Source organism: Colossoma macropomum, unplaced genomic scaffold, assembly GCF_904425465.1.
Source record: "Colossoma macropomum unplaced genomic scaffold, Colossoma_macropomum, whole genome shotgun sequence".
In the NCBI taxonomy this organism is placed as follows: domain Eukaryota; kingdom Metazoa; phylum Chordata; class Actinopteri; order Characiformes; family Serrasalmidae; genus Colossoma; species Colossoma macropomum.
The window spans coordinates 6,609,091-6,624,988 of record NW_023494795.1 but is presented as its reverse complement, the minus strand read 5'-3'; the positions used below and the strand labels follow the sequence as shown (position 1 = coordinate 6,624,988).

The following is a 15,898-nucleotide window of genomic DNA, read 5'->3' as shown; positions in this document are numbered from 1 at the left end:
CCAGTCACAGCCTGTGCCTTCCCCGTGTCTGGAGAGGAGCTGTGGTGTTGGAGCTCTCTGCGCGCCATGGACTCTCAGCGTGTCCCGGCTCCACAGCACCTCACCGCCTGACCAGCCGCCGGACACGCGCGACTCGCTCTACCTGAGGGACATTTGTGTTGATGTCCTTCTGCTCTCGCGAGCTCCTGATCGCAGGACGGACTTCTCAGCGTAGTTTGGCGTTCTCCGTTATGGCCAGCCGCCGGCAGCCCACTCGTCTGAAGGCTCAGTAGCGTCCAGTCGGGAGAGCGCGCAGTGGCCAGACGTTTGGAGGAAGATGCTCGCGTGCTCTGCGGCTTCTCGCAGCGTGTAACCGCTCTCTGAACCCAGACCGACCCTCAGACGCCTCGGCGCCGCATTAACTCCTCTTCTGGACCAGATCAGTCGAGCGTGCTCGGTCAATTATGTTCACTTTCGCTGCCTTCTGCTACATGCTGTCCCTCGTGCTCTGCGCGTCCCTGATCTTCTTCGCTATCTGGCATGTAAGTGTCCGCGTCTGTCATGTGCATCTTGTAGTTTTACTGCTTGGGGGGCGGGTGGCGGGGGGGGGCGGTTGCTGCAGCAGACGTTCACCTGTGTAGTAATACCTGTGCAGCTGTTGGGCTGCTGGTCAGTATATTCCCTGCAAAATCTGTGCTCAGTAGAGGCTCAAAGGGCTTCATATCTCAGTTCATACCTCGGGCTGTGATATGTCCATCTATAGGGAATCTATAGCCTTATAGATCCATTGACCTCATTTAATCAGCCCTGTAAGGATTCAAGAGGATGTCCTGACATGTGAAGTCTTGTCTGAGCCCACTGCATAGCTGCAAGCAGTATAAGCAGACCCCCAAACCACCAAGGGTCTCTGAGTATGTACTTTTTTAATGTATTCAATGTCATTTGTGAAAAAAGCACAAAGTTCAAAGATTTCAAAACGTATTGTGTCGTATTTTTTCTCATCCTGCATGCAAAAGAGCATGATTAGGGTGGGAAGGGAGCCCCCCCCCCACCCCCACCCCGTTAGACGCTGCTTAGAGCTCCCTAATGTTCAGAAAGACCCTAACTGAAAGGATAAAGCTGTTTGCTGTACCCTATTTTCTGTACCTGATCCACTTCTGCCAACAAAATGAATGTGATCAGCCAGACATGCCTGAAGATTTCTTTGAAGGTTACAGCGAGACCCATGAGGCACTTGACAAGGGTTGAAGGAGGACCTCAACGGCCACTTTCTCATGCACAGATTTAGCGCCGGACTAATGCGTGCTACAAATGGGGATTTCCCCAGTGAAAATGCTTTCGAGGCCAGGACTGGACTTCCTCAGCGTCTAGAAAACCAGGCCTCAAAGTGTCGGGCCATGGTCATCTTTTTTCCCGTGAAGAAATTAGGCTCATCCTCTTTTGAATTTGCTCTGCTAAAGCAGTTTTGGGCACATTTGCATCATATGGTCAGCTAATTTAAGGACAGTTAACTCCGTACAATCCAGGCTTATTATTCGGTTATTAAGTTACCCTTATTAGTTCCACAGCAGGGAAATTTCACCTCCGCATTTGAACTCATCCGTGCAGTGAAACATCCACATACACACACACACTAGGGGGCAGTGAGCACACTTGCCCGGAGCAGTGGGCAGCCCTATCCACAGCACCTGGGGAGCAGTTGGGGGTTAGGTGCCTTGCTCAAGGGCACTTCAGTCACATACTGTCGGCTCAGACGATCGAACTGGCGACCTTCCGGTCACAAGGCTGGTTCCCTAACCTCGTAATTACATTGTTGAGGTGTAAACAAAGTCATTCAGAGTGGTTTGAAGTGAAATGGGTCATTGTAGAGAAACATACTGACTCAGATTCACAGTGGTGGTGATACGAACCAGGTGTCGTAACATCTACAGTGCACATATAGGTTTCTTGGCTATCCAAAACAACCTGTGAACCTTCAATTGACTTCTAAGTTTGTAATATATGCAATATTAATAATAGTAAAATTGTTGTAAATGTTTTCTTTGGTAACTATTACATTTTAGGCCAAAACATTTTCTGAAAGATAATATAAAACAATGTTTCAGCCATGAGGCAGCGTATTCATAACACTTGTTATGTAACAGGTTTATGTGAGGTTGCTTTTAGAGGGATAAACCCTTGTGTGGTGTTGATGTTGTTGTTACTCAGTGGTCTGGTGGACCCACCACATTATTGTTTTTTAAATCAATACAGCCGTAACAGTTTATGGAAAAATACCAGATGTTTAAAATATCACAGGTGTCCAGCGTAGGGTTCTCCTTTAGCAGCTGTAGCCAGTCAGCAGCCTATCCATGTTGTCCACCCTCACACACACATATAAAACACACACACACACACACACACTAACAGCAGGCCATGTAGGAGGAGAACAGAGTGAAGGACACAGCACCTCCACACTTTTACTCCCCGCAGGTTCACCCAACACCACATGTGTAATATGAATGTGTGGGGGGGGGTGAACAGAGTGAAGACACTGAAAATGGGTTATTTTCTATGTTCTTCACAGAAAATGAGCAAAGGACAAGAATCTGGGGTTGAAATAATAATAAATCGCTTCATTTTTCTCTTTTGTTAAACATTGAAAATGGGTCCCACAACCCCAACACCACACAAGGGTTAAAAGCTTTGGACGTCTGGTTCCTATCACCACCATTGCAAGCAATTTTGACTCGGTAGGTTTCTCTAGAATGGCGCATTACACATCAAACCGCTCAAAATGACCTTGTTTACATCTTAACAGTTTAATTATGCAGAAACTTAAAAAAATAGGTGGAAGGTTTATTATTCCGTTATTAACCATAAGACTTATTTTTCAGTTATTAACTTCAAGCCTTATTATTCAGTATGAATAATTCAGCAACTACTGTGGAAGTAATGTGAAAGTCACACAGTTAAGAGAGGAAAGTAAGGATTTCTGGGACAGTCAGTGGATCCTTGAAGATAAGTGCATTTTAAAAAGAGCTTTTCTTCCTCATTCACTCATTTTTTTTTTTTTTTTCCAAGACTGCACTAGCACATTTGAGTCAGCCTGCCGAGTCGTTCGCCCTGCGTTCCCCTTCGCGTAGCAACCGACACAATAGATCAAAGTGTTAAAGGATGGGGGGGTAATTATCATCATGTCGCTTCTCTGACCCAGTGTTTGCGAGATGAGCCCATTGTGTGGAGGCTAACTCCATTTCTGAGAGCCTGTGGAGACGCTGGAGTGTTTCATACACTGAGCCACCCTGACAGAGGTTCATTTACTTGTCGTTCAGTGCGCAGATCTGAAGGAAATGCCGCCCTCAGCGTTTTCTCGTCTGCTCGTAATATGAAAATCCTGGGTCCTTAGCGTATCACAGAACTCAGTGATTAAAAAACATCTCCAGTCTTTGTACTTTATTTAGCTAATGATGCTCCAGTAAGCTGTTATATATGAGCTTATAATGTGGTTATCATATATGATCTTATAAACACAGTGTGCGGTAGAGCGGTACTCTGCGTGCCCTTTTGACTCCACTGAAACTGATAATTAACTTGTGGGATGTAATACACACCGATCAGGCATAACATTATGACCTCCTCCTTGTTTCATTTTATCAGCTCCACTTACTATATAGGTGCACTTTGTAGTTCTACAGTTACAGACTGTAGTCCATCTGTTTCTCTGCATACTTTGTTAGCCCCCTTTTACCCTGTTCTTCAGTGGCCAGGACCACCATGGACCCTCACAGAGCAGGTACTATTTGGGTGGTGGATCATTCTCAGCACTGCAGTAACACTGACGTGGTGGTGGTGTGTTAGTGTGTGTTGTGCTGGTCTGAGTGGATCAGACACAGCAGTGCTGCTGGAGTTTTTAAACACTGTGTCCACTCACTGTCCACTCTATTAGACACTCCTACCTTGTCAGTCCACCTTGTAGATGTAAAGTCAGAGACGATAGCTCATCTGCTGATGCACAGTTAGTGTTGGTCATCCTCTAGTCCTTCATCAGTGGTCACAGGACACTGTTGGCTGGATATGTTTGGTTGGTGGACTATTCTCAGTCCAGCAGTGACACTGAGGTGTTTAAAAACTCCAGCAGCACTGCTGTGTCTGATCCACTCAGAGCAGCACAACACACACTAACACACCACCACCACATCAGTGTTACTGCAGTGCTGAGAATGATCCACCACCCAAATAGTACCTGCTCTGTGAGGGTCCATGGGGGTCCTGACCACTGAAGAACAGGGTAAAAGGGGGCTAACAAAGTATCAGAGAAACAGATGGACTACAGTCTGTAACTGTAGAACTACAAAGTGCACCTATATAGTAAGTGGAGCTGATAAAATGGACAATGAGCGGTGGTCATTATGTTATGCCTGATCGGTGTAATAACATGCTTTGAATAGCAATGAGTATCATAGTCTTATATTAAATAAGGAGGCTGGTAAATTATAGATGGCCAGACGGTGCTTAGTGTTAAATGACAGCGATATAGTTTTAATGATTTAGTGCCTTGTAACTACAAAGAGGCCCATAAAAACTGTATAATGTAGTTCCAAATTGACAGACACAGCTCATTAAAACTCTCCCTCTCGCTTAACAGTATATGTAGTGTATGTCTTTAGTGCACTGTATACATAATCATCGTCCTAAAGGAAAGTCTCTGAAAACACAGAGGGATATTTTCCATATTTGTTCTTTTATTCTAAACGTAACATTCACTGTATCCGATACATACGATGCTATGCACATCAGAGGCCGTCATTCATTTCTTTCATCTCCAGTCAAAATATTTATTCAGAACAAATTATTATTTTTTAGCTTGAGGAAAAAGAAGAAAACATCCAGAATGGGGCGAAAGTCTTAGGCACCTATACACAGTGAAGTCATTTATCCTGGCAATATGTGTATCTGTAAAAACACCATACACCTTTAAATTAAATGATGATAAATATAATTACAGTAAAAAGGGACAATAATTCATTTTTTTTATGTTGTGAGTTAGTCTGAATAAAAGTTTAGGTCCAGACGTCTCAGCAATGCCCTCAGCCATCTCATAGATTTCTTAAATTCTATTTAACATTTAACATAATGAGGTATTGATTAGATAAACCAGGTGTTGGATGACTACTAGAAGTAATACTGGGCTGCAATGAGTATGGATTTGGAAATGGATTAACAAACGCACTGACATATGGAAAATCACAACTTATTGAGTTAGTTATTTGTTTTTATTATAATATTTTATTTTAATCTTACTGCCCAGATAAATATATTTTAATGCAGTTTTCTTAGGTGCCTAAAATGTTTATAACATATATTTAACAGAAAATTACACAGACGTCTCAGTAACTAATTGTTACTGACATCACTTTTAGATTTTAAAGAAATCTGCAGGGAACATTTTCCACACCTCCAAAGTTCAGTTTTACAATCTGGATGCATTTTCTACTACTCAGAATCACAGTAACCCCGAACACATTCAGTGATGTTGAGGTCTGGACTCTGGGGGGGTCAGTTCGTTGTTCTGAGAACACCAGCAGTTCTTCTTATTTGCAGATGTTCTTTTTTTGTCTATTTCCTTTTCTTGGTAACAGTTTCTTGACAGCTACACATCCTTTCAGACTCATAGTGTTGAGTTGCCTTCTCACAGTGGTTCACAGACGAACGGACAGAAACACCTGTGGGTATTTTCAGATCTGAAGAAAGAGTGGAGCTTGACTTTCTTCTCTCTCTCAAAGATGATAGATTAGGGTTTGTGGTCTACGAGGTCTTGCACGGTTGTTATGAGCCCCATTTTCTCTATTTCTTCTAATAATTGTTTTAACTGATTTTCCCCTTAGTTATGCATGTACTATGCACCTGAGTGTCGCAACCGTTGACCCTGTCATCATCAGGAGATCACAAGTTCGATCCCCAGTGATGCTACAGCCATTCTTGGCTGGGATTCCTAGCAAGCACAATTGGCCTCACTCTCTCTGGGTGGGTAGGATGGCCCTCCTTCTCCATTTATCACTCAGCACAATAAAGGGGTTCTTTAGTAAAGAAAATGGCTCTAGATAGAACCATGAGCACCATGACTGATGGGGAATATGTTTTATTTGGTTCTATATAGAAAAAGCATTCTGCTATTGCTACAGGCTTGACATCATAACAATAATAGAACCCTTTTGGTGCTTTATAGAACCCTTTTCAAAAAGAATATACATAGAACCATCTGCAGCACAATCTTCATCAATCTGACGAGCGATTTCACAATGCAAGGAACACTTTATTCATGCAAAGGGTTCTTTGAGTGTTTATGGATCTATATAGAACCATTTTCTTCACTAAAGAACCCTTGCAGAACCATCATTTTTAAGAGTATAGCGCAGGCATTTGTTAGGTGATGTAACTGAACTGGTGGTTTAGTGTTCTCCTCCAAGCATGTTTAAGGTGTCCAAAGATGTTGCGTTAGCGACAGTTCGAAAAGACGCGGTGGTGGGCTTCACAGGTCTCAGGGGAAACTTGTGTTTGTCTATACCCCTGGTGGAATCATGTGATCGGTCCTAACTAGTGGGTGGAATTAGATACAACTAAACTGGGGGAAATACAGTCTTTAACGCTGATTTAGAGGTGAATTGTCTCATAGAGCTCTTGTTAAACAAGGTGAACTGTGTTCTTAACATTTGCTGGAGTGACGGGGTTGAGTGCTTTCGTTGTGTACGATCAGCCCCTAATGCATTACGTGCGTCATTAGTGCATGTCCCCATTGGCCAGGTGATTTATGGAGAATCCTCTGACCACAGATATGATTATAAGCTTCCTTGTTTCTGAGGACACAAGTTAACACAATCCGTGTTCAATCTGAGCTCAGCCTCTTTGCTGAGCTGACATGTTTTATTGTACAGTAGGAGAAAAAGCACGGTGTTTATCACATTATTGCCCTTAAGCTGTTGCAGGACAGAGATACAGTCTGCAGTTTGCTTAACAAAGAGACATTGAACACTGTTCCGGGATCAGTTTTGCTTTTTTTTTTTTAGCACATATTCGCTGTAGGAGTATATTACCCAGTAATGCTAATGTGGCTTACAGCGAATGAAAGCCAGTAGAGATAAGTTAGCATTGTTTCTTAACATAATGTGAAGGAATCCCCGCTTTGCGTTCAGTAATTTCCAGCAGCATTAAAATTTTTGGAAGAAAATGTCGCTTGAAGGCTAGTGGCACCAGGGAGAAGTCTTATTTGCGATTGTTTTTCAGTGAGACTGGATTTTTGTTGAGAATATGAGCTAAGGATTTGATCTGATTACTGAGTTAAGGCCGAAAAGAGCTGATGCTAGCACAAAAAAGTGGTGCTAGAGGAAAGAGAGAGATGACCCAGAGCCAGTTTATGAGGGTAACTGGTGGGAGGGAGAGCTGATGACACCTGAATCAGGTGTTAAATGACAGATAAGGTTGGGCCTGCTGGTTTTATTTGTAGAATCTGCAGCAGGGAGTAGCAGTGTGCCATCTATTATTGCAGCAAATTCAGGGCAGTCCAGTTCTCTATAAGGCTAACATGGAACAGCGTAGATTGGATTTTACCTGTCTTTATTATAGTCAGATTGTTTTCTATTATATACATGATGTTTTTTAATATTGTTCCCATCAAATGATTGACGAACTCTACTAACTAAAATCTAAAAAGAGCGCAGCATTGTGTGAATTAACCCTTGTGTGGTGTCGATGTGTTTGTTACTCAGAGGTCTGCTGGACCCACCACATTATTGTTTTTTAAATCAATACAGCCATAACAGTTTATGGAAAAATACCAGATTTTAAAATATTACAACTGTCCAGCGTAGGGTTCTCCTTTAGCAGCTGTAGCCAGTCAGCAGCCTGTCCATGTTGTCCACGCGCACACACATACACACACACACACACACACACACACACACTAACAGCAGGCCATGTAGGAGGAGAACAGAGTGAAGGACACAGCACCTCCACACTTTTACTCCCCGCAGGTTCACCCAACACCACATGTGTAATATGAATGTGTGGGGGGTGAACAGAGTGAAGACACTGAAAATGGGTTATTTTATATGTTCTTCACAGAAAATGAGCAAAGACCAAGAATCTGAGGTTGAAATTATAATAAATCACATTGTTTTTTCTTTTGGTAAACACTGAAAATGGGTCCCACAGACCTGAACACCACACAAGGGTTAAACCCTAATTCTAAGGGTATGTGTGCAGGCCTGCTTTCTTTCTTTGATCTAATACAGGGTGCAAAAACATATGGGACCAAAGTATAATGTTTGTAGTGTGCCAAAAAGATAAAACAGCTCAATTCCTCACACCAATCTTCTCTTGTCTGTGTATCCCTAGGCCCCACTTTGGACAGCCCTGTTTTAGTAACTTCATAACTTGCATATTAGCTTTATAGCAGTTTCTGAAGACTAATAGAAGTTATTACGGCATGGCTGGGTCCACTAAAGCTCACTGACTTGTGCATAAATTGTGTGTCTCCTCTAACACAGCAGTGTTTTTGCTAAAATTGCAAAAGTAGCAAAAGTTATGAAATCAGGAGAAAAAGGACTACTAAAATATGGTGAGCGTGCACTGCTGCGAGTCGCCCTGTAAAGCCTGAAGTAATCATTTCAAAGTCAGAGGAATCTGGTTGGATTTTGCACAAGCTTTTCGGACCATGTCATACGTCTTCACATATCAATGTCACATGCAAAGGCTCAAAAAGAAGGTCCGGCATGTCATACGGCATAGAGCGATTCTGTTCTGTATTACAAAACTTGTATTAGCAGCAAAGTTAGGCTTTTGCTAGGAATGTCCTGAAGGGTGTTCTAGTCAGTTCTGATGGCATTTTACTTTACAGAACATGGCAGCAGTCTAGGACCAGGAATAAAGACAAAAAAGTTTCTAAACTGTTGGATAGTGCTTAGATTCCTTGTTGATACTCCATTTTATTACTGCACATGGTGTTTGGTCTATGGTTCTTTCCTCCATTTACGGAGCATAAAGAACCACATTGACTGTGTCATGCATGCACAAGCAGCACTGGAAAGATTTCATTACGATTTTGTTTTGATTAAGGCCTGCATGTGTTGTTGGCAGTTCAAGGCATGGGTTGAGAACAGAGACGGAATAATTGAACCCAATTCAAGTGGTTTTCAGCCCTTGTTAACATTTAAAGAGAGCTGTTCAATTATTTAAGTGTCAGTTGTGTTTTTTGCACCAGCGCCGATTTCCTTTTTTGAGATGTGAATGGTGCATGCAATTATTAAAAAAGTGGGCAGATATGAATAATGCAGACTGTGCTGTACATTTTAAGCCACATGCGCATTACCATGGCACACAGGAATGCATGTCTTATGCTATGTTGTATGGAAAAAGGACACGAAATATTACGCAGATCCTGGCAGAATTGCTTAATATAATAATAGTAATAATAATAATAATAAAAATAATAATAATAATAATAATAATAACGAGAAGAAGAAGAATTGTAGCAAACTAAGCAACCATTATAAGCCATAATTGAGATCCCTATCAAGAAAAAAAATCTTTCGTTACTTCCGCTTCGTCATCTGTTCCAATCTGTCCAGTGCCAATTCCAAACTCTGTTTACCTACCGTATATGTGGCCGGTGGCTAATAAAGAACTGACAGAATGTCAATGCAACTGAAGGAATGGACCCTTCAGAGAAAGTGGGAAAATAACCTCTGCTAATTTTGTCTAGCTTTGGCATAAGCTGGCTTTCCTCCTGCAGAGGCTCTGCTTTGATGTAGCAGTTTGCCTTTGACGCAATACTTTGCCCTAATGCAGCTGATAAAGTGTTTTTTAATGTTGTAATACATATACGAGTGAGTCTAGCATTAGCACTACACACTGGTATCACAATGACACATGAAACTCTGTTAAATGTAACCACAACAAAAAAAAAATGCACAGTAATTGGTTACATAACACTCTTTACATGACAAGCTTATCCCTCACCAAGAGACATTTATTTAGTTGAGTTTTTAATCTCAGTCACAGTGTTTAGTTGAGATGTTCCCCTGTTTGAGAACATATTCAGGTAATCTTGACTGAAGCACTAAATAAACACCAGTGTCTAGAATGCAACACAGTTCATTTCTTAATTGATGTCGCAGTCAAGCTTTCCATAATTTGATCTGAAATAGAGGAACAGCTCAGCTAAACACTGACATTTGAAAAGAGATACAGAAAACTGAACATTTGGAAATAGGAGGTAAACACCAACACTTACAGTTTAAGGGGTTCTGAACATTAGCACAAAAGCGAGGGGATTAGGTAGATTACTGAAGGTCAAAGTACAGAGAAAACGTATATATATATATATATATATATATATATATATATATATATATATATATATATATATATAAATGTAAAGGGCAACAGGCAAATTCAAATTATGTCAAAAACTGAAAAACGACAAAAATGTTAATTATTATTAACTGACCCTTATTTGTTCCACAACAGGGAAATTTCACCTCTGCAATCTAACCCATCTGTGCAGTGAAACACCACATACACACTAGTGATCACACACACTAGGGGGCAGTGAGCATGCTTTCCCAGAGCAGTGGGCAGCCCTATCCGGCGGCGCCCAGTAGCAGTTGGGGGTTAGGTGCCTTGCTCAAGGGCACTTCAGTCACATAATGTGACTCAGGGGATCGAACCGGCGACCTTCAGGTCACAAGGCTGGTTCCCTAACCTCGTAATTACATTGTTGAGGTGTAAACAAAGTCATTCAGAGTTCTAACCAGCCCGCGACTGCTCCCTATAAGGTGTTCTACTGGCAGCAGCGATATTTTACATATGGATGGATGGATGGATGGATGGATGGATGGATGGATGGATGGATGGATGGATGGATGGATGGATGGATGGATGGATGGATGGATGGATGGATGGATGGATGGATGGATGGATGGATGGATGGATAGATAGATAGATAGATAGATAGATAGATAGATAGATAGATAATGTCCAAAGTTCCTTAATCACCCAAGTTTGTTGCAATTAAACTCTACAAGTATTGTTGTTGTTACTCTTATTTCATTGTCAAGTTTTGGTTAGTAGAACAGGGTTTGAATGCTTAATGCTCAATAGAAAATTGTCTAATCAAATTCAGCCAAGCTAACACTCCCACTGGTTAGGGCTTCAAGAGCTGAACTGAAAACCTCACGTCAGATTAACCACTAACAAGTAGGGACAGTCGAATAAACCAATAACATTTTCCAAAGGGCAGGGCCCATTTTGTGAGGAAAGTCCTAGTTACGTCACTGTCTATGAGTATGAGTGGTAGCTTGACCAGTCCATTTCAGTCCATTGTTTTAAATGGAAATTAGCAGCAGCTCTATGCTAAGACTATTAACTTTCACTGTAACACTGCTACAGGGTAAAATATGTGTTAGTATGCATGTTACTGAATTTAAAAATGAACACTGAATGCCTACATTTAATCTAGAATGACAAAAATATATATCATATGAATGCTAACATACCACTAGAAACCCATAGGGGGGTAGCAGAAATTAGCATTACTGTAAAGGTGTTTTCCCCCCTCTTTGTTTTTGATCGAGTTTTGTTGTTTATGGTCCTAATTGAAGGCTAGATCTAACGCTCACCAGTAATACAGAGTTTGTCCCACCTTGCTTCATAGTAAGGGGGGAACAACAGACTCCACTCCTCTGTTAAGGCTTTACACTATATGTGTGGACATTGCTGTGAGGATTTGATTGCATTCAGCCACAAGAGCATTAGTGATGTCAGGCACTGATGTTGGATGATCAGTTCTGGATCACAAACTCCACTCCAACTCATCCCAAAGGTATTGTATGGAGCTCCATGACTCCAGAAAATAATGATGGGGGGCTTTATACCCCTCTAGCCTGTACTTGCATAGCACTTTGTCATTCCTGGCCTAGTTTATCCAAGAAATGCACTCTGTGTTGACACCACTGAAATATTGAGACCCTGCACTAGTTTAAGGCAAGAGAACTAAGGATGGAAACAGTGGAAAAAAACAGGAACATTTAGTAAGAACTTTGTTAGTCAAACATGAGAAACACACTCTAATGATCTTTTCTTGTTCTGTTGTCTCCAGATAACAGCCTTTGATGAGCTCCAAGCGGATTTCAAAGTCCCGATTGATCAAGGCAATCCACTGCATGCGGTAAGTTATATAAACGGGCTGGATGGACTGGAAGATGATATTGCTTGTCCATATAAACAAAGTGTGTGTGCGCGCGTGTTAGGGAATAGCATAAAATCGAGGTCTCTGATCTGTGACAGCCGCCAGGTGTGTGTCCCACCCCTGAGCTCCACAATGTTTTTTCCCGTCATCTGCAGCCCTGTATGAATAATACAGCCACCAGCTGTCTCAGCTCCGTCACTTCCCCAACTGCAAACTCAATGACTGACAGATCCAATCTATCACACCTTCAAAGTACGGCCAACTTCCCCAGCACTTTTTAATAAATCAAACATTATCAAAAAGTTACATTAATGCTGTCAGCCTCAATGCCGCTCTCTACGAACAAGCCAGTTTCATACGGAATCTATTCGGGTACGGTGCCAGGTAGGATGGCAGCCATCAAAACAACTGCTGCTGGCAAATATTATTGTTGCTGGCATCCTGTTATTGTTTGTCTTAAGCTGCGTTTGATTTAGCCTAGATTTCCAGGTGCCTGCTACATTGTCCTTCTTTCACTTGTAGGATGTGCAGGATCTGTCAGACTCACTCCAACCAATTTTACACCACACTTGAACTAAACTCCTACAATTAAGGGCTCCTCAGGGGTTTTTGGTTTGGATGTGCAGTTCTAAGAAAAAACATCGATTAGTATTGAAGATTTACATTATGTGGGGATTCTTTAACCTTTGAAGAGAAACTACACCCCACTATTTTCAGCTCACTCCACCCCTGGCTCAACTTTGAAAAATGCTCAAAAATGGGAGGGCCACGTTGGGAGGGCCACTGCAGTGATCTACGGGTTTGGAGGTGGGACTGCGAGGGTAACCGGGTGGGCTGGGCTGGGCTGCTGTGTTTTAGAGCTAGCGTACGTTAGCTACCAGAAAATATGCAGAGTGACAGAATCAAACGGCACTTTTGCAAAGAGGTTTTATGAGGTTGGCGATTTTTCTCCACTACCATCCCCATCTTCGACAAGGGAAGGTGTTTCTGATCAGGCAGTGTGTCTTGAGACTTAACAGTGTGAGGCACTGACTCAAGTGGCCGAAGAGCCCCAGAAAATGATTAGCAGAGAGCGACAGAGGCGTCCGAACGGTGGAACATTCCCCAAAACTGTGACAGCTTCTAATCATCTGTTCAACAGGTCCATATTCGATATAACCTGTGTCCTAATTTTTTAGATGCGCTGAATTCTGAATTAATAAAGTGGATTTTTTGAACTCTGTCTAAGTTTCATTCAGTCAGACATCAAGGTCGCAGACTGCATCACCGGTCAGCCAGGGTTTGCTGCAGTGGCCCTAAATTCTTACGTTCTGCGAGCTGTTCATGGCACTTACCGGTGTTACATCCGATTCGGTTCCCACTCAAATTCACCTTTCCTTCATAAATCGAACGCTCAGTCACGCACTCACTAAACAGAAATCGACGGCAAGCAACACTGGAACTACAGAAGGCGGGAAAAAAAAGTTAGAGAAAGGCTGTCACAGTCAGTGACAATGGCCATTTAACGTTAACTTTCCTGAACTGTTTCACTTTCCGTAGTTCCAGTGTTGCTTGCTGTTGATTTGTGTTCTGTGAGTCGCGCCCGAGGATCCGAGTTGTAAAGGAAAACATGAATTGGACGCAAAACCGGCAGCTTTATGGAGACTCGCAAGAATCCTCACTTAATCGGTCCAGCATCTTTATTACAAACTGAGCTCAGGTGAACTGGGTTATTTACAGTTTGTACAGACTGGCATATCGCAGCCTTGTGAGGTGGTCCTGGGGGTGTTTAGCTCAGCGTGTGAGTGTGGTTCTCTCCTCGCTCTCGGCTCCTGTGCTTTCATATTTATTAGTGCGGCACAAGTAGGGCGTCATCATGGGGCAGTAACGCTGGTTGACCGATTCACATACTGTGACATGCCATTGTACGAAGACACGTCATCCGCGCCTATGGCAGAGTTGAACCAGAGGGGGCACTGCAGAGGCAGAGCTGACCACGATAAAAATAATATTTTTACAGTTTGGAAAGATGTTTCATATTTTAGGCAAGGCTGGTGTATTTTATTATTACAGAGCTGTGCATTTCAGATATTAATGAAAATAAAATGGTCTTAGGGTGGAGTTAATCTTTAAAAAGGTTCCTCATACTAGTAAAATTAAAAAGAAATTAAAGAACTGTCAATTGAAAGGTTCTTTAGGGATCTGTATGAGATAACATTTATGGTATTATTTCAGAGAACCATTTTTAGAACCTTTGAAAGTATATGTTGTTTTGCATCAGTACATGTTTATTACCAGAGCAAGCATATACAAGAGGAGGTCATCGCCATTTTATTAAAAAAAAATCCTCTTAGAAAACCACCATCTTGCCTTTCCATCCCATTTGAAATAATCAGTGTATAATTATGTGATGTACTCTGTGTTGTTATCTGAATATTTTCGAGGCCAGACTCATTTTTTTATATTGTTATACATAATGACTCCATTTTGAGGCAGCTGTTTTTGAACCGTATTGGCATAAGCTGTTCATAATTTGAATCAAGCATAAATGGTTGTGTTTTTCAGGGATAGTGATTGGCCTTTTAAATGATGTTTACTGTGATTGGCTATTTCTTTCCATATAAAGGACTGTAGTTTTCTCTCAGTGGCGTGACTAGAACTAATTTACGTACACGGTAAAGAGCAGGCATTTCAAATTATATAAAAAAATGATGAAAATGGAGATAAAAGGTTTTGTTCCAACAGCAGAGATATGCAAGTATTCAACAGCACACATTAACAATAATTTGTAGTCAACCATGCGGCAGCTATAATAATGCTAATACTTATCATAAGGTTCAGTTAGCATCTCATATTAATATATGAATAACATTGTATTTCGCTTTCGAATAAAAGGGACAACTTTTCCTGGTTAGGCTATAAACGCTGGAGTTAATGTATACCTGCTAATTCACCCTTTAACCCTGAAGATCGGCGCACAGACTGCTGGTCACCATAGCAATGCAGACAACAGTCTCGCCTAGCCAGTAGCAAAGAGAAAGATTTAAGATGAACAATTTTTACATAGATTTAGATAATTTAGAAACGAATGGACTCATTTACATTTATAATCACTCCAGCTGGTTTCCTGATACATTTATTCTGCAACAAGAAACTGTCAAACAACTAAAAAGTCATGAAGCTGACGTCAGCTTCTCATTCGAATTTCCCCGTTTCACCTTAAATGGTGCCTGCTCGAACAAGAAGCTGGCAAATGAGAAGCAACTTCAGCCTCATGAAAAGTTGAACATTGAAAGACATTTTGCAAGAAACTATTCGACTTTTGGAAAAGTTTCCTGCCGGAGATGCGAGAAAAGCGGCTATAGCAGAACTAAAGCTTAAAGCAGAGCAAAGTAAGTCTGCGTTTTTGTTTATATTAAATTTGTTAGCCTATACATTAACACATACTGAGACATATTTACAGCAATGATAGTAAAATGGAAATAAAATGTTGTGTGGCTCCCAGGGTGGTTTGATTTTTACTGAAATGGTTCTTCTTAACATTTGGGTTGCCGACTCCTTGTTTTGCAACTTGTGATAATTACTGTGTTTTTCTCTGCAGCACACTTGCAGTGTAGTTGTTTCATGCTCGTCCGCTTCTACAAGTAGCCAATAATTGTCCAAACCCAGCCAGCCATAATACTACCCCCCCCACCCTCACCCCCCACACAAGCC

General features: G+C 41.6%; 1 protein-coding gene across 2 annotated transcripts in view; it reads left to right on the top strand.

Annotated features, from left to right (window-relative positions):
• Positions 1–15,898, top strand: part of cnih3 (cornichon family AMPA receptor auxiliary protein 3) — a 96,574-nt gene continuing 80,676 nt past the window's right edge. For both annotated transcript variants that reach the window (XM_036581303.1, XM_036581302.1), the window contains exons 1-2: positions 1–521; positions 12,116–12,184. In XM_036581303.1, coding sequence (XP_036437196.1) covers positions 444–521; positions 12,116–12,184 — 147 coding nt within the window. In that variant the 5' untranslated portion in view covers positions 1–443. The remainder of the gene's footprint in view (positions 522–12,115; positions 12,185–15,898) is intronic.